The sequence below is a fragment of the Pelobates fuscus genome, chromosome 8 (assembly GCF_036172605.1).
Source record: "Pelobates fuscus isolate aPelFus1 chromosome 8, aPelFus1.pri, whole genome shotgun sequence".
Taxonomy (NCBI): Eukaryota; Metazoa; Chordata; class Amphibia; order Anura; family Pelobatidae; genus Pelobates; species Pelobates fuscus.
In genome coordinates this window covers 39,446,752-39,467,958 of record NC_086324.1, presented here as the reverse complement: position 1 = coordinate 39,467,958, position 21,207 = coordinate 39,446,752, and the positions used below count along the sequence as shown (strand labels likewise).

Sequence of the window (21,207 nt, the reverse complement as noted above, 5' to 3'; positions counted from 1 at the left end):
AGAGGGAGGGAATGTATGGGGAGAGACAGTGAATGGGAGGGAATGTATGGGGAGAGAGAGGGAGGGAATGTATGGGGGGAGACAGTGAATGGGAGGAAATGTATGGGGGAGACTGGAGACAATGAATGGGAGGTAATTATCGGGGAGAATGTATGGGGAGAGTGAGGGATAATGCATTGGGAGATTGAGGCCCCTATTACAAACCGCCTGGCTGGGCCCCAACACACACTCCCAGACAAACACAGGGTACAAGACGGAGATACAGACACATACAGATATGCATTCCAGACACTCTTGAATTGAATTGAATTCACACACATTAGTACACACAGATACACACTGCCGGACACATGCCCCAGTACACTACCAGAAACACATATACATTGTCGCACACACTCTGCTAAACATATATATGTACACGCAGTCAAACAAATAAATACATGCACACTGTTGCTCATACACTGCTACACCTGCATACATTTGTAAGCAAACATCCAGCAACATATACATACCCCTATTCCCAATTGATATTTTAGCCATCCTTCTTTTGAATTCCCATTTTGCAGAGTGCCTTCCCTGGGGCCCAGTGGGGTTCAGGCCGGTAAATAGGAGTGAGCAGCAAGTTATGCGTCTCACATCCCGCACGGCTCCCATTAGTGTTGGGAGAAAGTGATCTCACATCCCCTTTTCCTAGAGCTGCTGTGGGCTTTGGTGCCGTGAGAGCCCAGGTATCCCTCCCATTGTAAGTAGTTAAACCATTTTTAACGCCTGCACCGTTTTTAACGCCTGAACCTCTATCAGCTGGTCATCCTGAGGTAGATAAAATGAGTACCATTAAATTTGGTAATAGTAACAACCCCTGGATGTTGGGCTAAGGTAGCATCCCCAGGACCTACTTGAATCCTGAGCCAATGACCTAAGACAAGTTCCTGCTTAGGAACTTTACTCTCTCCGCCATTAGTAGTCCAAGGGGAGAACAGTGCCAGTTTCAAAAATTGTGTTCTTTTAACTCCACTCTCATTCACCTGTACTCAAGGATGCTGCCTCAATCCCCAAACATTTTGATAATGTTAGAGGGCACACTCGAGGTACCATAACAACTTAATTGCAACAATGAAGTTCTTATGGTGTGAGGAGGTCTCAGGCGCTGTTTTCCTTAAAGGGTTAAACCTTTACCAAATAAATTAGCCCTAAATTTTGGAAGGTGCCACCTGATTGCTCTAACTAGCTCCTTTCTTTCTTTCTGGTCAGAGGCTTCAACCAGGAAGCCTAAGAGCTGGCGCAGCTAACAGGCTGATAGCATCAACTAGTCTACCACTAGCTCCCCATTCAGAAAACAGTAAAAAAAAAAAAAAAAAATGTATATGAGTAAAAAAGTAGCTGGAAAGAGCGATCAGGCATGGCCTTCAAAAATGTGGAATTAACTCGTTCCTAGAGGCTGCACTTTGGCTTGAAAATTATTACATTCATAGCAAATACCCAAAAAACAAAAACTGGTCTTTATTTTATTAAAAATCGAGAGTGTATGAATGGGGAGATACAGAGGAGGGTGAGATACCTTAAATGTTTCAGGCTCTTAGACATATGTATCCGGCTATACATGTTTAAAGAGGCATTGAGTTGGTCCCCTGCTATTTACTCATCTTTAGTTTGTCCTTCAAAACTCATTCCTCAGGCCGGGGTTGAGTTGGCAAGCTACCGGAGACGCAGTTTTTTAAATTATAATAATAATACCTGAGAATGCAGATCTGGGTGACCCAGCTACAGAGTCAGAAGATTTTACATATAAATTTAACAATAGACATTAGCATTGTTGGGTGGGGTTTTGGTCTCGTTTTTTGCAACTCTTTGAGGATACGAAGTGCTCATTGCTTCCTAACTAACATTTTGGAGTCTATTTTCACATAATTATCTCTCCTGTTGAAGCTACAACTAATTATCATATGGTATGCAGGAAATAAAAATCAGGAATTGTCGATTATAATAATCAGGGGTTCCTTTCACTGAATGGATTCAGGCAAAAAAGAAATTAAGGCCATGCATGGTCACGTTCTCAATGCATTCTTAATAAAAGCAGCTATGTCACCGTCTGGGATCTTTGCATGATTTGTAAGAGCCCCCAATAGTGACATCGCCGATGGTGGTCCAGCGACCTTGGGGGGCAGGAAAGAGTTAGACTTGATTGTCTGAACCTGAACCACCATCCTCCATAGAAAGAGCTTTAGTTCCCTTCAGCCACCATCCTCCATAGAAAGAGCTTTAGTTCCCTTCAGCCACCATCCTCCATAGAAATAGCTTTAGTTCCCTTCAGCCACCATCCTCCATAGAAATAGCTTTAGTTCCCTTCAGCCATCACTGGTGATAGTTGGAGGAAATGGCAAGTTTGACAGACAGTTTGGTAGCTCTGTCTTTTTGTCAAGTCTTTGTCTCAATACATCTTTTGACAGAGTTGGAATTTCACTGAAGTCCAAGTATTTCATAAAGATTTTAATTTTGTTACAGACACCCCATAAAGCTCTGAATTGTTTAATATCTTAGACAAGACTTGGGTGCTGCTACGAGCAAACCGTTTAATTCTGATTCATTTTATACATTTACGCGGCATGACGACTATCCTGCTCAGTGGTGGTGTACACATGGGCACATGCACGTGTACAGCATTAAGAAAGGGATGCTCAAGGGACCATGTTCCTATACAATGTCTTCGGAGACACAGAAGTGTGTTTTATATTTACTGCTGCACACCCTACCCCAAAAAGTGCTTGATTAATGTTTACTGGGGTGGTAAAACTACCAGAGTAGTGCCAGTTTTTTTTTAGTAAAATGGCTGCTGTAAGGAACCTGATAATGCAAATCTGGGTGACTCAGCTACAGAGTCAGACAACTTTTACATATAAATTTAACAATAGACATTAGCATTGTTAGGTAGGGTTTTGGTTTCTGTTTTTTTTTGCATCTCTTTGAGCTTATGAAGTGTTTATTGCTCCCTAATTAACATTTTGGTGTCTCGTTTAACATAATCAAAATATAATAATATTGTATGACGAATAAAAATGTAGGGGGGAGGAGGGAATCATGATTTGTCAATTGCAATAATCAGGGTTTCCTTTTACTGAATGGATTCAGAGAGACAAAGAAGTCAGATCAAACATGAACACGTTCTCAATGCATTCTTAATTAAAACTGGGTTACAGTCTCACCCTATATGGCTATGAATATCTTAATATCTTAGACAAGCTTAGACAAACTGGTTAGTTCTGATCCATTTTTTTATTTATGCCGGCCTGCGGGCTGGCTGTTCTGACACAGTCAGGGCATAACCCAGTGGTGCTGTATACATGCGTACAGCATTATGGAAGGAATGCTCAAGAGAGTATGTTATGATACAATGTCTTTAGAGACACAGAAGTGCTATGGAGGTAAATGTGTTTTATATTTACTGCCGTGGCACACCGTACCCCAATAAGCACTTCATTACTGTTTTTACTGAGGTGACAGAAAAAGGAGTTAAAATTTATAGAGAAGTTGCCAATTTCATTCTAATCTAGAAACACTTACTGAAAATGAATAGAATCTCAAACAAGCAGACAAAACTGCATTCATTGTATTTATTATTGTCTACAAATGTGCAAAACACTATATACAAATGTGAATAAAATGTTTTGTTCCATGTATACTGTTACAAACACTGGAAATGTTTAAAATAAATTAAACCTTTCAAGGACATAACGTTAATGTTATAAAATTGTGCAGGGAAGAGAAACTGCTTTTTGAAATAAATAAATAAATGGTGTTTAACAAATTGGCATAATATTTCAAATGCACTTTGAATTACTGACGATCCTCACTTGAGGTGATAACCATGTTATACCTTAGCAGCAGAAAGTATATGACTGCGAGGGCAACAGTGTTAATTTCAACAACTAACAATTTCTGTCAGATTTAGTCGACTAAAGTTTTGAAAATTTAGTCGACTGATACTAGACTAAAACAATTCAGATAGCTAAAATACGACTAAAACTAAAATGGCTTTTTAGTCAACAGACTAATACTAAACTGAAATTTGCTTCCAATATTAACACTGGCAGATGAGGCACATGGGGGAGGGTGGAGAGGAAATGAGACACATAGAGAACTGGTGGATTGAGACACATGGGGGACTGAGGGAATGAGACACATTTGAGAGCTGAGAGAATGAGACATGTGGGGAACCGGGGGATTGAGACACATGGGGGGGGGGCGTTGGGATTAAGACATATGAGGGGGCCATGGAAATATGACACATGGGGAGGCTGTGAGAATAAGACACATGGAGGGACAGGGAGGAATGAGACACGTGGAGGGGCTGGGGGGCAGGAATTGAGACACATTGGGGGGGCCTGAGGGAATGAGACATGTGGGGGAGATGAGATGCATGGAGAGGCTGGGGGGACCACAAAGTAACATAGAGGGGCTGGGGGAGATATAGACAAGGTGCGTGGGGGAAGAGACACACAAATGGGGCTGTGGAGAGAAAGAGGCACATATAGGGGATGGGAAACGGGCAAAAGAGACAGACAGGAGCTTGTGGGAGGAGATACCCGGGGGGAGGGGGGGGGAAGAGAAACAGCTGGGCTGGGGAAGGGGCAGATAAAGACTTTAACTAAACAGACTAAAAATTTAGTAGGCAAAAACTATACTAAAACAATTCAGATGACTATAATGTCTTTATAGTCAAAGACTATGACTAAAACTAAATTGAAATTTACACTGAAGAGAAAATGTAAAGTTTCATGAACTTAACAGTTCATTGTGGTGAATTGATAGTCAAATTTAAAATTTTAGGTCAAAATAGCAAACTTCTAAAAACAGCCAATTTCAACTGCATTATTTTAGTTCACATGTTCCTTTCACCACAATTCATTACCTAATGCATTGATGCTTTTTATAATCCTCCTCTATTGTGATTACAAAACTACCGATACTATTTCTTGCTTGGCCGGTCAGTCTGTAAAATGGCTGCTGTAAGGGACAAGCGCACTATGAGTTGTAGCAAGAAAAAAATAGCTGGATAGGCTCTTGATTTTGTAGCATCTGGTGGTACTCAACAACGGGTAAGACTAAATTATTATTCTAATGATGGAGAAAAAATAAAATAGGTTTTCTTCAGTGATACCCTACTCCTTACATTATTTAATGTTTTTTTTTTTATTATATAGAAAATGAATGTGAAAGGTATGTCCAGAGTCCCAGTAGAGAGGCATGCCACTGTACCCACACTGAGGGTATGACTCACCCAGCTACTGCTAGTTACTAGTATGCCACTGTACCCACACTGAGGGTATCATTAGCAGTACTCACCCAGCTCCTGCTATTTAGTAGCAGCAAAAAACAGTGAATCGAACACATAAACACATGGTGTCTTTTACTGCAAATATAGTGGTCATCCTAGATTTTTGTTTTCCATTTCTGTAATTTTGGCTTGAAATGTAAAATTGACTTTGAATTCACATGCATGTTAATAAGCCTGTCTCAGCCCAACAGCACAGTGTGCAATAGACTCTCTCAAACCAAATCTGTAATGTACCGGTAGAATTATCTTGACAGTTGTTGTGGATTGCTGTGAGGAAGGAATTGAAAGCTAACAATATAACTAAAGGAGTAAAACATTAGAAATTAAATTTAAAAATGCATTGTTAGAATGAAGTAATAAACGAAAGCGCACACAACCTTGTATAGATAGATAACTAACTAGTGGGTGCAAAAAATAGTGGGTGAACCACTTCCCCTAGTGGGCTAAAGTATAAACTACAATATGCAAAAACATCAAAACAAAACAAATGCACATAAATTGCAAAAATAAAAAAAATCTTGCAAAATTAGTATTTTTGAAATTGGTGTGCATTTGTTTTTTTTGGTTTTTTTTTTGCATATTGTTAGCATTAAGGAAATAATAACTGATTACTTATTAAAAACATTAACAAATACATTAACTGAAGATTTGGTGTTAACTCAGAATGCAAAGACATAATACGATTTTATATCGATATACGGTATATCATTTTGAACAAGAGCAAATAATTAGAGAAAAAATTACAAAGCATTGAAATTTTTTTACAAAATATAAATAGTAAAAAAATATGAACTACTCATCAAATAAAAAGCTACTGCAAAACAATAGTTACAAAAGTTATCAGGTGCCACAATTGTTGGGGAAAATAAATGAGTAAATCTAGAAAAAAAAATGCCAGAGGAATTCAAAATACCATTCTTCAAAATAAATATTAATTCAAAAGTTGCTCCACCATTTATTTTAGATTATAGTTATTTTTGTATTAAATGTTTCTGAAACAAAATACATTTATCTGAAGACATGTTATTAAGAATGTTCTCTTTGTATTTTATTTAATATTTTTGAAAATATTTTGATATTTATTGCTATTTTATTCTATGCTTTTTTTTTTTTGTAATTTTATTATTTTAAAACAATCATTTGAAAAGCTTATCCAAAAATATTAAAATCGAGGCGTTTGTCTGGAACAACAAGAATAAGGAAAATTATATTCCAGAGGTAAAATTATAGTCCTGAGGTAAAATGTCAGGTTCCGGATGTAGATTAAAGTCCAAAAGAGGAACTACTACAGAGGAACAGGTAAGGCAGATTTGAGCAGCACTGCCAACTTTATGAAGTAGACAGAAACCATTAATAAAAATAAATTAATTAAAAATGTAAACGTTTAAAACTATCTTAGTACAGTCACTGTAAAGACCCCCAAAGACAGGTGGCAGACCTAGTCCAGACCCTATAGAAGGCGCATAAGCTTTATTCTTGATTGGGTTTGCTGCTCATCAATTGTGGGCTGTTCACTAGTGTTAAATATTGTGAATTCAAAGTGAATTTGAAATTGTAGGCCACAGTATTTACAGTCACTGTAAAGACCCCCAAAGACAGGAGGCAGACCTAGTCCAGACCCTATAGAAGGCGCATAAGCTTTATTCTTGATTGGGTTTGCTGCTCATCAATTGTGGGCTGTTCACTAGTGTTAAATATTGTGAATTCAAAGTGAATTTGAAATTGTAGGCCACAGTATTTAAACTATAGAAATTAAATACAAGTTATCTACAACATGACATCAGCACCTACCATTTCTTACTACTAATTCACCATACACTACATTCAACTCTTTGCCATAATGCCCCCAATAACAGAACAGTATAATTATTATGGCTCATCTTCGATGGGGACACAGGCACTCAGCAGGTATCACATCAAAATCATAAAGTTCCAGACTTGCTGAGATTTTACAAACTTGACCTAGTAACTTCACATTGATAAATTCCTGAGGGTGAGTGACAGTCAGTGCTCCCTCTAAGCATTACTTGAGAGTAGTCTGGCGCTAAACAGATCAGTAAGGCTGTTTTTGTCCAATAGGTTCTTTGGGAGCAAAAGGATGCTCCATACAAACATTCTGGTCTGTTGTTATAAAATGTCTTTCTTATCACATCTGTAAAACACATTCTCTTTGTCTTAGTTGCCTGAATTATAGTTTTTTTTTCCCGAAGATGCATATTAAATAAAATTGTTCTACTACACATTATAAACACATACACAGCCATGTGACCGCATGGGGCCAGGAAGGTTTCCCACCAGTTCCCACTTGTTCAGTTCTGTATTGTACTTCTCAATGCTCTGCAGGTAGGTGCCTTTAGAATAGGAATAGCCTCCTGTGATATAGATTAATCCATTTATAATCACTGCTCCACACTCCATTCTACGATCTATTGTCGGTGACATTTCTGTCCATACGTTGTTCTCCAGATCATAGCAGTCGGTAGTAGTCGTCTGTCCTCCAACTAGGTAAAGCTTGTTCTCTAGCGCAACGGAACATAATCCATACTCTGGAACACAAAAAATGACCTTAGAACCAGTCCAAAATACAATGTTGCTATTTTTCATGACAATGGTACAAGCAGTTGGGCATTCTTGTGCAAGTTAGGATCAACATCGTCTTAATTTACATACGGAAAATGAAAAAGAAATCATAGAAACATAGACTGTGACGGCAGATAAGAACCATTCAGCCCATCTAATCTGCCTTTTCTAAATACTTGCATTAGCCCCTGGCCTTATCTTATAGCTAGATAAACTCTTAAACTCAACATATGCTTAAACTCTTTTACTGTGTTAACCTCTACCACTTCAGTTGGAAGGCTATTCCATGCATCCACTACCCTCTCAGTAAAGCAACACTATGTCCTCTTCTGGTAGTTTTTCTTCTTTTAAATATACTCTCCTCCTTTACTGTGTTAATTCCCCTTGTTTATAATACTATTTACATTTACCTGGATGTGGACAGACAGTTAAAATGCTCCATTCATTTAAATCCAAACGAAAACTCTGAATTTTATCATACGTGCAGCTTCCTCTGTAACCGTAATGTCCACCGCTCACGTAAATGACATCATGCAGAACGCAAGCCGTCGCATTTCCAACACCTGATGCATGAAATAAAAAGTCATGATGAATATGTGAAATATAATTACTATGTAATACGGCCACGTTATTCTACAATTTGCTGTGCAAATAAGAAAAATCTGAATACACAGGTTGAATACAGAAAGTAAGCCATTGGCAATGGAATATTTGGGACATTCTGGAATAAATTAATCTGTAGTGTAGCAGTGCAAAGGTATCGGTGTCAGGGATGCTTCACTTTGTTATGTTACAGAAGTTGGTTTGCCGAGGTACCTTTCAAACCCATTCTACCATCTATCCTTCTGACCCAGATTAATGTCTAGCCCTATAAAACCAAAGGCATAACCAGCCTCCTATCCATGGCTTTACTAAATGGCCTTAACACCCCAATCAAATGTAAACTGATATTATAACAACTCTGAAAACATAACCTACAAGTGGTATTTCTTCAGGAAACTCACCTGAAAAAACCTCCGCCTCTTTCCTTTGAGCAAAGTAGATACACACATGCATTTCAGCCCCTTACTGCTCCAACCCGAGAGGAGTGGCAATACTGCTTAACAAATCGACTGGCCCGATGACCCATAAACAAATCCAAAATACAGAGGGGAGATTTCTCATCTTAGATGTAACCTTAGCTAACACCGGCTATACCGTAATTAATATATAGGCACCAAAGAATTCAAATGCTTCTTTCCTTATGACATTGCTTAACACATTGATTCATTTTGCAGATTCTAACATGATTATAGGAGGGGATTTTAAGGTGGTACTGGACGGTCTGTTGGACAGAACTGGCTCTGCTCCGTCTACCCACTTCCAGGAAGATCAGGGATTTCCTTGATTTCCTCTGGTTTGGTACCCAGGGAGGGTAACACAAGCAGATATAATTAGCAACAGAAGAGTGAAATAGCCAGGCAAACCCTCCTGTAACTCCAGATACCTGCCTTCTCATGGAAAGCTATGTACCTTTCTCACACAGTTTTCTGAATGAGGAGCTAGTGGCCAGCTGAGAGTGTCAGCTAATGCTCTCAGCCAATCACTGGCGCCTAGTTCAAGGTTTCCTCATTGAAGCCTCAGACTTCGCCAGAAGACAACGGGATGAGCTGACGGGTGCCATTTTCACAAATTTGTGTTAAACCATTCATAAATGGTTTAACCCCCTAAAGTGATCCTGGTATGTGTTTTCAAACTTTAGCTACTCCCTCCACCCTCATCGCAAATACATTGAATGCATTTATTCAATGTAAAATATTAAAATATACTCACTGTACCTCAATTCCAGCGCTACCACTTCCTGAGCTTCATGGGTGTTACTCCCCATACAACATCTATCTCTAGTCCACTCTTTGCTCCCCTGCTTTCTTCTCCCATTTGTCCTGCTTTGGGAAGCATCTCTCAGCAGGGCAATCTTTATCTGCAATGTTGACACATTGGCTTCATTGTTAGCATGCTGGCATCTGAAGATTCCTATACTCCTTGACAGCACTCGCAGTGTCATCTAGGGAGATACCAGAGCAACTGCATGTCATGTGCTGTGGTTGCTATGTTTGGAGAGCAGAAGGACCACCGGTGGGAGGTCTTTTCTGGTCTTCCTTGTCAGGCACATTCTTTGGAATAGAATCTATTCCAAAGAATGTGCTGATGGGCAGGAGAAAAAACCTTTTTAAATGAGTTTTTGGTCAGGACCACCAGAGTACATTAAAACTCAATTTAGATGAAGTTGTCATGGTGCCTAGGATGTTCCTTTAACCATGATTTGCATTCTAGCTAAATACTGATACTCAAAATATCAACAAATCTGTCATAATATGGCTCTTATTTTTTTCGTTTCTCTCTGAATCTCCCATTACTTGCTTAAGTAAAATGCAGCTCTCCTTGCAGTTTTAAAAAGAGAACAGGTCTTAAAATGTTTACTTAAAGTGAGAATCTTGAAAATATGAAAATACTCAAAAATACTCACATTGACTGTGTTGAAATTTTACTGAAATTCCAACCCAATGAAAAGATATACTGAGACAAAATAGGTAATACTTGGTCTCAGTATTTTTCCTATGCCTGACAGTGCCTTACACTGGGCAGAGCTGCCACCATCTTGAAGTGTCAATCACCCAGTAACAGTTGCAGGGAAATTAGCTTTTTCTATCGAGGTTCCTGCGGTCTCGCAAGATCCTCCATTGATCTCAATGCTGTACTCTCGCACATGAACAAGAGTACAGCTGTGACATTGGCTCCTGGCAGCTGAACCACCAGGAGTAGAAGAGGATCGTCAGGAAGAGAATGGCGACTCCTAAGAGGGACAGGTTCATGTAAGTAAATCTCCCGTTTGCCTGCCCTCCACGGTCACCGGACCCCCATCGGCGATGTCATTGCCATGGGTCTTTGCATATTACGCAACGTCCCCAGACGATAAGAGTTCAGCTGTAACGTATCTGACTTCTCACTGAATTATTCACTAGAGTATGAATTGTCAGGAAATCAAATGGAATTTCAAATTTTATCACAAAGTATCCAAACTTAAACTTATACCTGCAAAGCTGCCATATGGGCTATTACTATTCAGCACTGGCTCATCTCGTCTTACTGTAGCCTAAACGCCCTGACCTCCTTTCTTTTATCTTTCAATCTACACAATGGACTCCTGTGTATAGAAAGTATTGAGTTTCACACCATAAATTAATAGGGTTTACCATAAATGGAATGTGCCTGAAGGGCAGAAACACCTATTTATACCTTTGCATTTATCATACCGAAGACACAATACCCAACAGTGTTATTACTTGAGAATATTAACCTCTTGGCGTCCTGAATCGTTTGCTGCGCCAAGGAAAGAACATTTGTTACATAAAATACAATTAAAATCTTTTAATGTTTACTGATATCTCTGGGACACTATGTCATATGTTTTATTCCAGTTCTTGACGGTTTAGAATCTTGTTTGAATAATCTTAGTGTCCTTAGGGTTGGTATAAACTGGTTAATGTTTTTCAAATGGGGTGAGGGGAGACTGACCTCGTGGCAGAGAGGACGCTTAACACAGCAGCTCCTGCTGATTATGGCAAAATAAGCTGATTTTCTAAGCCAAAACGGCAAACAATCGAGACATAACGGCTACCCAGAGTGCGGTGACAACGGGGTGCACATGCAGACACCAAACAAGCGACGCAATAGACACCATTCACCCAACATGATGGTGAGGCCTACATGCATGGCGGGCGCGGGAGGGACGGCCGCTCTCTTGATGCCCCGACCAGCCAAGTACCAAGCCTTGGGCCCTCAATCCCCCCCTCTGGACCGGTGGGGGTCATCCCGGTCTACCCCTACGAGATACCCCTGCAAAGTGGAGGAAAACTGACCACGAGACCCGAACTGCCCGTCACAGAGTTCCCCAAAATGGCGGTTACCGTTTACACGACCTACCCACAGAACATATGGCGGGAAACAGAGCTCCGATTGAACGCCATCTTCACCTCCTTCTGGAGGCAACTGAAAGCTCGACTGCAGCCTCGGGCACATATACCACAAACTGCGGACTGGCCACGCACCTCACAATGAGGTTTCCAGCGGAGGAAGGCAGCAGCTCCCTCTACTAATACCCCTACGGGAATCCAGCTCCGGCAAAAAGCCCGCTCGGGACTACATTCGAACCCCAGGAGAAACCCCCACGACCTGCTCGGAGACTTCAGCCTCGGAGGGGCAAGACAAACCCGACCCGGAGGGTGAAACGAAGGGGCGCAAGACCCAGGGTGGTGACCAACCCAAGACAGGCAAGGCCAACTCAGCACCCAGCCTGGAGGGCACATGACCCACCAGCAAACGCTCCTCCACAGGGACCAGGAGCTTGGCGCCCCCTCGCACTGGGGAGACACCACGGGCTGCTACGAAAGATACAGAGTGAACACAACCAGCCCCAACAAGGCATCAGCTGAACCTACCGGGACTGTAATTTCTTGCAAGGCTAAGTGCCCAATATTACCTGTTTTCTTTTTCTATGCCTTCTCAATCGAACTCCCACATCTGACTGCTGGCAACTCTTACCTATTTTCTGTTTTTCTTGTGTGCTTGCACAGGGTATCATAGTCAGTCGCAGACATGCTGAGAATACCTATGCCTAGACCAGCTCGCATTTAAGCAAGATAGAAACTATGTTTAATTTAACTGTGCAGACTCCTAGAAGGGCTGGCTAGCAACTAAGCTCCCTACAATGTACTTAACCTTGTTTCCAGGAATATTGCTAGAACTTCACTAGATCTGCCATGTCACACACTTGCAAGAATGCTATTATTTACTGATAAGCTATGACACACAATTGATTTTTCTATGTTATAAAAATGTAGTTCATGCAAATAGTACAAAATCGTTTAGACATACCTGCCCAGGTTACTATGTTGTCAATAACCAATTGTAGTTAATGCATAATCGCTTAGACAAAGCTGACTAATTTACTATGCCGATGACAACCCATTGCAGTTAATGCAGATAGTTTATAAGCGACTTGACGTACTAGCCTAGCTTACTATGGTTCTTTTACAACAACAAAAAATGTGCAAATCCTTCATGCCACTGTTTAGCCTATGTTAAAAACAAAAGCACGCCGTTGTGGCGCATGACTATGCTTTGTAATCACCTGAACAACAAAAATAAAGAATTAAAAAAAAAAATGTTTTTCAAATGGAGTTTCACGAACTCTGGAGTTTGAGAACTCAGATACAGATTATTATTACCGATCCTGAGATACTAGACATCAGTGAAAATCAGGCAAGAAATTGTGTTTCTAGATTTTTAAGTGCTCTATGCAATGAGAATTAGGGTTCATTTCCAACACAAGCAGTCTTAGATCTTTGAGTTTAGCTCATGAAAAATGGGGGCAAAAACAAAAGTGTTGCGTTTTAATTTTGTTCAGTGTAAATACAGAATATATATCATTTTATTTCTGTTATTGGAATAAATTCTAGTTATGCAACGTTACAAAAAAAAAACATTTTCACTTACATAAGTCACCTTATGATCATAGGTCTAAAAATAAATGTGTTCTCTAGGCAGCAGCTTAAAGGAATGCTCCAATCATCAAACATGCAAGAATGAAAAAAAAAAAACTGTTGTTTTGTTCAACTCTGAGCACCGTTTCGGTGGGCACGAACAAATTCTCTAAAGACTCAAATTCAGCAATTCGCGTCTTCTGGTACTCAGATATGACTCGCATCTTCTGGTACTCAGATATGACAAGATCCTATCAAATTAAGGCAAAAGCTATTTAAACTTCAGTCTTTTTTCGTCCCAATCGCCCTGTTGTGGTTCTTGTTTAGGCCAATGGTGCGTTTGTTAATACTTTGATGTCTTGTTACTGACCTTGGCTCGTTTACCGTTTATTCTATACTCTGTGTTCCTGTATTTGGCTTGTCTACCGTTTACTCTGTTTTCTCCTTCCATTGACCTTGGCTATCTCTCTGACTATTCCTTAGGTTAGGCCTGGCCATTCTAAGGTCTGGTAATGCTGGATTCATATACTTTATTGTAGATTAGGATCTGTGTGTTTGGGTTCCCTTACACATACCATGACAATCTCCAGTGGGGGCTGGACTTGCGGTTGCCTGGGACCTTTAATTATTGTTAAATTGCTAAAAAAAAAAAAAATGGTTTAACACTGAATGGAGGGACTGTGCCAGGGGACTCCAGGCACTATAACCAACTCAATGAGATGAAATGGTTATACTGCCAGGAGCAGTGGTGTGCAACCTTCAGCAGATGTTGTGGACTACATCTCCCACAATGCTTTGCCAGCATTATGGGTGTAAGAATATTATAGTAGATATAGTCCACAACATCTGGCATGCCAAAGGTTGCCTACCCCTGATCTAGAGTGCCCCTTCAATGGAAATCACAATTGTGTAACATTTGCCCATAACTTGCTGTTGGGAGCTTGAGCATGTTAAAATATAGTCACTTTTATTCAGTAAAAACATTAAATAAAGCCTAAGAGAAATGTCCGTTCTCCAAAAGTAATTTAACCCCTTAAGGACCAAACTTCTGGAATAAAAGGGAATCATGACATGTCACACGTTATGTGTCCTTAAGGGGTTAAGGGGTGGCCAAGAGAAAATAAATCTGCCATTTTATTACTGAGGAATACCAAAGTAAGTCTGATGATATTTTTGCCAACAATGGATGCTCAAGCACATTTTAATGGACTATATGCAAATGTATTAAAATGACAGACATTCTTAATGTATGCTATAAAACATTGAAACTAATGTGTATCCCTGATTTAGGAGGAACTAAACGTAGCAGAAGAATCTATTGGGATCTCACTGTAATTTTCTGATGGCTCACTCCTTGTGCAAGTGCCAATATCCACTGAGTTTAGCTAGTATATTTAGCCACGTGGGTCTACGATCATAAGGAGTGAGTAATCCAAACATGAGTGATTAGTAATGCTTGAGTGGTCACGTAGAATTGAATTATCACTCATTGGTTACACTTGGCCCACCCTGTTATTTGGTAATGTTCTTTGTGTTAAAAGTTCTATCAAAACAGAAACAAGTTGGGTTTCAATTACCTTTGAGTTATCCATTTGGCTAGGTATTTTTAATGCTTATTACACTAGCTTATGACCCCAAGTCCGGGACCTCATATTGGGTCTCCACACTATTTTAGTTAGGATTACCAGTTCCACCATGTTTTCATGGACACATATAATTTTGTCATATATATATAAAAACGAATGAAAAGGGTTGCCCTACATTATGTATAATGCATTTTCTACGGGATTCTTCATTGCTTAATTACTTTATCTTATACACCTTCTTCTGAGTTCTACATACTACAGGGCAACCCTTTTCGTGTGCTGCCTATCAATACGTATACGGTGTGTTCCTGAAACCATGGTGGATCTGGTAACCCTAATTTTAGTGGGTCCCCCAAGGATTAAAGCAGGTGCGTCATATTCATCAGTCTCCTGGCAACTGCCTACAATTTACTGCTTAATATAGCAACTCTGCCTTCCACAGGGCCATGGGCACCACCCACTCTGATACAAGTATAGAGTCTAAGGAAGGTGCTTTGCAGAATTCAATTTGATACTTATAATATGACTGGTAAAATGGGATTCCAATATTAACATAGCATAATGTGTCCCCAGGATGATGCCATGCACATAGGTAAAAAAAAAGGTTAAGAACAAATGGTTTCCAAATAAAGTAAATGCGACCACCCTGTGTGTATGTAGTCAAAATGCAAATAACATAGTAAGTAACTTATTCTTCTTTTGCTAACAAAATACAATTAAATATATTGAAAGTTGCATTTTTACTTCATGTTCTTTTTAAGCAAGAAAGCATTGACCCAACAAAAACTGCATTACAGATAGAAGTTCTTCCAAGCAAGTTACATACCTTTAATCATGTTAGCAATTGGAAACCACATCTTCTTTAGCGGATCATAAACCTCTGCTTCCTGTGAAGGGGCCCCCTTCCTGTAACCTCCCAAGGCATATACACAGCCACCTAATGTAACTGAACAGTGGTAATACCTTGCTCGGAGCATGGGGCAACCTTTTGTCCAGTCATCTGATTCCACATTGTATATCCATACAGTGTCAAGAGCTTCAATGTTGTCTGTCCGGTATCCACCAGTTATATAAATATGTGGCCCTAGGGTTGTGGCACTGTAACTTTCTCTAGCATGATCTGGCATATCTGCTCCCTGAATCCAGTTGTTACTTACTGGATCCCATACATGCACTTCTGATAATGGATGCCAATAATATCCTCCAATCACAAACATGCTTGCAGTTGACCTCTTGGAAGCTTCTTGATTTTGAGATCTTAAACAGTAACAGAGCAAAGACTGTATCTTACTTTCATTCAGCAAGTGCTTTTTGTGCAGTTCCAAAGCTGACCTCAAATAGTTATCATCCACCTTTATTTTAAGGCATTTCAGTAGTTCATAAATGTAGCCAACACGTTTTTTAGGGTCGTAGCCAATCCACCTAGCTATTGACTTGAGAAGGGTCTGCTCTTTTGGGACATTGAGGCACTCTTGCGAGTAGATATAGACCAATTTCTCAAGGCTGGTCTCCACGAATTCATCTTGTGTACATACATCCTCAAAACTGGAAACAATGATCCTTCTAGACTCCTTTTCTAAATGGGGACAAACATGGAATTCTGCAAACAAATGCATCCCCAAACAGTTGCCAATGTCAAGATGCCTCACTAAGAACTGTTCACAAGCGTCTTTTACTGAAACAAAGTGGAGTTGGTCAGCAGCTTGAAGAAGACACTGGACATTCTTCTCAGTGATTTTGATCTGTGAAGTGTAGGTGTAGTTCAGTAGTGCCTCAAGGATGGTGTGGTCAACACCAGTAAGCTTTATCCGGCCATTAGACTTCTCCTTCATATCTGCTGTGAACATCACTTTAAAATAAAGGCTACAGGCGGCCAGGGCCGCTTTGTGGCACCGAAATGTCTCCCCGGTGGAACTCACTAAAGTGACATCAGTGAACAGGCCCTGTTTGTAAAACATTCTGAAGGATTCCAGGAAGTCCACATGGTGTGTTGGGTCATTATAGATAAAACAGTAATCTCCTTGATCCTTTAGTGTCATTCCTGTAACATGAACAGAGACAAGACTCAGAGACAAGTGTGGCCTTACATAAACTCATTATGGTTATATCTGGGGGTTGGCACAAGTGCAATTGCCCCCCCTGTTAAAGCCATGTGCATTTCTATCTGGCTGGCAGCACTAAATAAGTGACCACATCTACTTTGTCCACAGTTGCAGGAAATCATGTTTTAGTTATGAATCTGTGTATCTGTCTCTGCATTGCTGTTTATGTTGTGAGTCTGTCTATGTGCGAGTGTATGTAGGAGTATAGGTGTATGGTATTTGTCATTGTATGCATTTTTGGAAGTGTATGCATCTGTGTTTGTGTGGACATATGTCGCCACTTTTTAAAATCTGCCTCAAAATCCAGCCGTGCACCTCCTGAGTTAAGACGCTGGATTTGCCCTGGTTATAAAATCAAATTCTCTATAAAAGGGGCATGTAGCAAACTGCATTTCATGAAATGTTATTGTCAGAGAAAAGCCAGGCAGGGTTATCCATTAAAGTGAGAATTGTCAGGAACTCACAGAGAATTCAAAGTAAATTTGAAATTTAAAGTATAATTTTATTAAATTATCTTTGATCATATGTTCAGTTTTATATGCACTGTTCTTTTTGACTGACATATGCCTGTCTCTATGTTACGCAATAAAGAAAAATTGGATTTAAAAAAAAAAAGTGTATCTTAATCTTAAAGTTTTTTTGCATAGTTTATTGAAATTCCAAAGCAGTTAGCATCAGTATTTCATAAAAATGAGATCTTTATGAAATACTGTGAGGTGACAGAGACGCTTTAAATGGTTACACAGTTACATACATTGAAAGTTCAGCCTTTCTCACATCAGTTTTTGCTGCGGATCCAAGAGAAGGCAAAAAATAAAATAAAAAAAACATCTGAAGCACTTTTTGCAACAAACTAGAAAAAAAGTCCTTCTCAATCCCAGAATGGCAGTCAGATATCTCCTTGAATCAAGAAGCTATGACCTCACAAATTAAACATTATATCCCTGTATGTCATGCTTTAATATTCATCCAGTTGGTTTAAATTGGAAATTCACTTTGAATTCTCAACAATTCTCTTTTTAGTGAAAAACTCTTTAAGTCTGACACCGATGTTTTTCTATAATCACCAGCACAGCGGTACTGGAACCTCTTTTCAGTTCTCAAAAAGTACAGAAGGGAACCATCACTGTTATCCCTGTAGTCAAGTGCATGAGGCTCTGAATTTTCCCTCTTCGCCCTTACAAAAAAAAGAACCATTGCCTAAAATAAGCAGAAACAATGTTGCACTGACATAGCAAGCATGCCTACTGCTTGCTCCTAGTTTATTTTTGGCTTCCTTTGCACGATTTGTACACACTTGTAAAAAAAAAATAAATAAATAAATAAATAAATAAATAAAAAAGAAATATATATATATTGTGTGTGTGTGTGTATATACACACACACTTTTAAAGATGAATAATTAATTGGTAGTATTATGATTAGCATATTAATGATCTTGTTCATATAAATAGTTTATTTTGTCATAAAATTGATTTTCTACACCCATGCACTGTAAGATCCACCCGAATTTCTTTGATTTCTTTGGGTAGGCAGACAGATGGACAGAGAATATAGACAGGAAAACAGACAGGCAGACAGAATCCATGCTTTCCCATGGATAATGTAAAGCAGAATTGGAGTTGTAGTCAGGTCAGTTACATTTTGATCACCCCTGCTTTACATGGGCCATCTGCAGGAAGAATTGTCACATCACACATTGTATAACTGGACAATTTCTGTTTCCCTAAACATGTATCTTCATGTAAGTCCATAAAATCACAATGAAACCAAAATAATAAATACATCTGTAAATTTTAACCACAACCCAAGCATGTCATATACATGAGAAATAATCAGAGTAAATCCACTTACCACAAACACCAATACCTCCACTTCAGGAACTCCTGGAGTCCTGGGGCTAGGAGAGAGCAGTCTGGACACAAAATAACACCCCTCCCACTGATAGCATGGCACAGTGCCCTCTGCCTGACTCAGGTGCCAGATACACCATCTGACAATCAATGCAAATCGATTAACCAGCTGTGTGCCAGAACGCTTCACATCTTATCTTTTATCTTCCAAATGAATAACAAGTCGCTTAGTGTTTTGCAAACTGTCACAATACCTTTTATTTTAATCAAATTTAAAGAAAAAAAAAAAACTAAAAATTGACAGGTCGTATAAGAAAATACTGGTGGTGCAATGTAAACCCACACAATGCATTTTTACATTTTTTTTTAATTATTAATTTATTTTTTTTAGCCACTGTGCATTTTTATCTATTTTATGGCTATTCAGCCAATAAAAAGGCAAATTGCCCTTCATTCCCCTGATTGACTATCCTGGCTAATGTTTCCTATAGAAATGAAACCAATTGCAGATAATTTCCCCCAGAAGACAATGAATTTAATGTACTCTGCAAGAGGCAGAGCGGGTATGGAGTGGTTTCTATTTGCACATTATAACCCCCCCCCCCCCCCCCCCCTGTGTTATGGATTGAATGGCTGAGCCATTGTGAGTGAGTGCTGAGCTGCACTTCTTTGTCTATAGAGTATTAATGCTGCACTGTGTGATCTCACATTTAACATCCAAATCATGTTCCCCATCGTGAAATGCAAAGCCTGCTTGCCCTGTGCATTCTATAAGACATCTACAGGACGTATAAAAAGGTCAGATCTTTACCTGTTATGCACTGAGCTCTCCTCCGCGGGTGATGAAGTGTTAATGTGATCAGATAGGGAATGTAGCTATTCAATCCTGAGCAATGTTTCATACACTGATACCATTGGATACAGCGCCTCCTTGTTGTCCATGTTTGGAATGAGCTGCTCACAGACACAAAGTGGAAGAGATCTGTTTGCTGTGGGGAGGGAATAGCACATCCTATTTTGGTAGCCCAGCTGCTCCCCATCCAGTGATAGACTCACTGCATCCCTGGCTGTCACTGTCCCCTCCTCCTTGAATTCACCTCCTGGGCTTTTCCAAGACATCTGATATCATCACATCTACAAACTGCATTACCCAGATTTGGAGATGTGACCTTGTTTTATTTATTTATTTATTTATATATATATATTTTTTTTTATTTTTTTTATATATATCATGTAATTATTCGTATACAGTATTATTGATTATCAGGTATTTCTCTGAAATGAAAAAGATTTTCTCACATAAAAAAGATACATAATATTATATTCCATCACACCTTGTCTTTTCTGTATATTTGTGTGCATTTGGTGGGTTAGAATTTAAGGCATGTGCTATTCTGGGACAAAGAGCTAAATTAGGATTGGTCACCATAGAAACCTTAAGAATGGCTCTCAACGTTTAGCACTCTGCTCCCAGAATAGCATCTGTTATGTCTTGATAAATCTCCCCCAATGTATATAATCACCCAAATTTCATTACTTAAAGTTTTAAAATGGCAATCTAAAAACCACAATTAGGACACTCTGTTGATAAATGTTTTGACACTTACCTGGTTCTTCCAGGATGTCCTTAGTACATCTGGTCTTATGGATATAGCTAAAATGGAGGTTCCCATTCCACTTCAGATATAACTGTTTTGTGTGGACTTATAATCGAATAGCGCCAGGGAATGCCCCAGCACCAATACAGCAGGCTGCAGTGGTTATAGTGCTAGACAACCACTTTAATATAATAGTATTGTAGTGGTACAAAGCTGTGACAATTGCTTGCTGCTCATGGGGTCTACCCAAAACATTGTCTTAAAGTGAGTACTATAATCACTTCAGCCATGCTTGCCACAACCTGCTCCCAATCGTTCTTAGCGTGACATAATGCGGGTTTTCTGAGCCTGCAACTTAAGCCAAGCTCCTCACCCATCATTCCGACAATGGAGGATAAGATTTAGAGGAACACCCTAACATTAAGAATAAATATATTTATATATTTATATTAATTTTTATTTTTTTTAACGACAAAAAAGTATTTAAACGTATCTGTAATGCAGTGCTGAGACAGTCTCCATATTGGAGCCCGGTGAGTCCATTTTGCAATCATCAACATTGATAAATTCTGGTTGAATCGGATACATCTCAAAGAGAATCATTCTCGTGGTGCACATTGAAGCCCACTCGCAG

The 21,207-nt window shown here is 39.4% G+C and overlaps 1 protein-coding gene across 3 annotated transcripts; it reads right to left on the bottom strand.

Moving 5' to 3' along the window:
* Positions 1 to 6,960: 6,960 nt before the first annotated feature.
* On the bottom strand, positions 6,961 to 19,943 carry KLHL23 (kelch like family member 23). 3 transcript variants are annotated; one of them, XM_063428635.1, is made up of 4 exons: positions 19,787 to 19,943; positions 15,847 to 17,061; positions 8,323 to 8,475; positions 6,961 to 7,878 (listed from the first exon to the last, which is right to left on the bottom strand). In XM_063428635.1, exons 1-4 carry the CDS (start codon positions 19,875 to 19,877, stop codon positions 7,568 to 7,570), a joined length of 1,770 nt encoding a protein of 589 aa, XP_063284705.1. In that variant the 5' UTR covers positions 19,878 to 19,943; the 3' UTR covers positions 6,961 to 7,567. The 3 variants fall into 3 exon arrangements, with proteins under 3 accessions (XP_063284705.1, XP_063284707.1, XP_063284708.1); XM_063428637.1 differs by lacking the exon at positions 19,787 to 19,943 and adding an exon at positions 18,977 to 19,012; XM_063428638.1 differs by lacking the exon at positions 8,323 to 8,475.
* Positions 19,944 to 21,207: the final 1,264 nt, after the last annotated feature.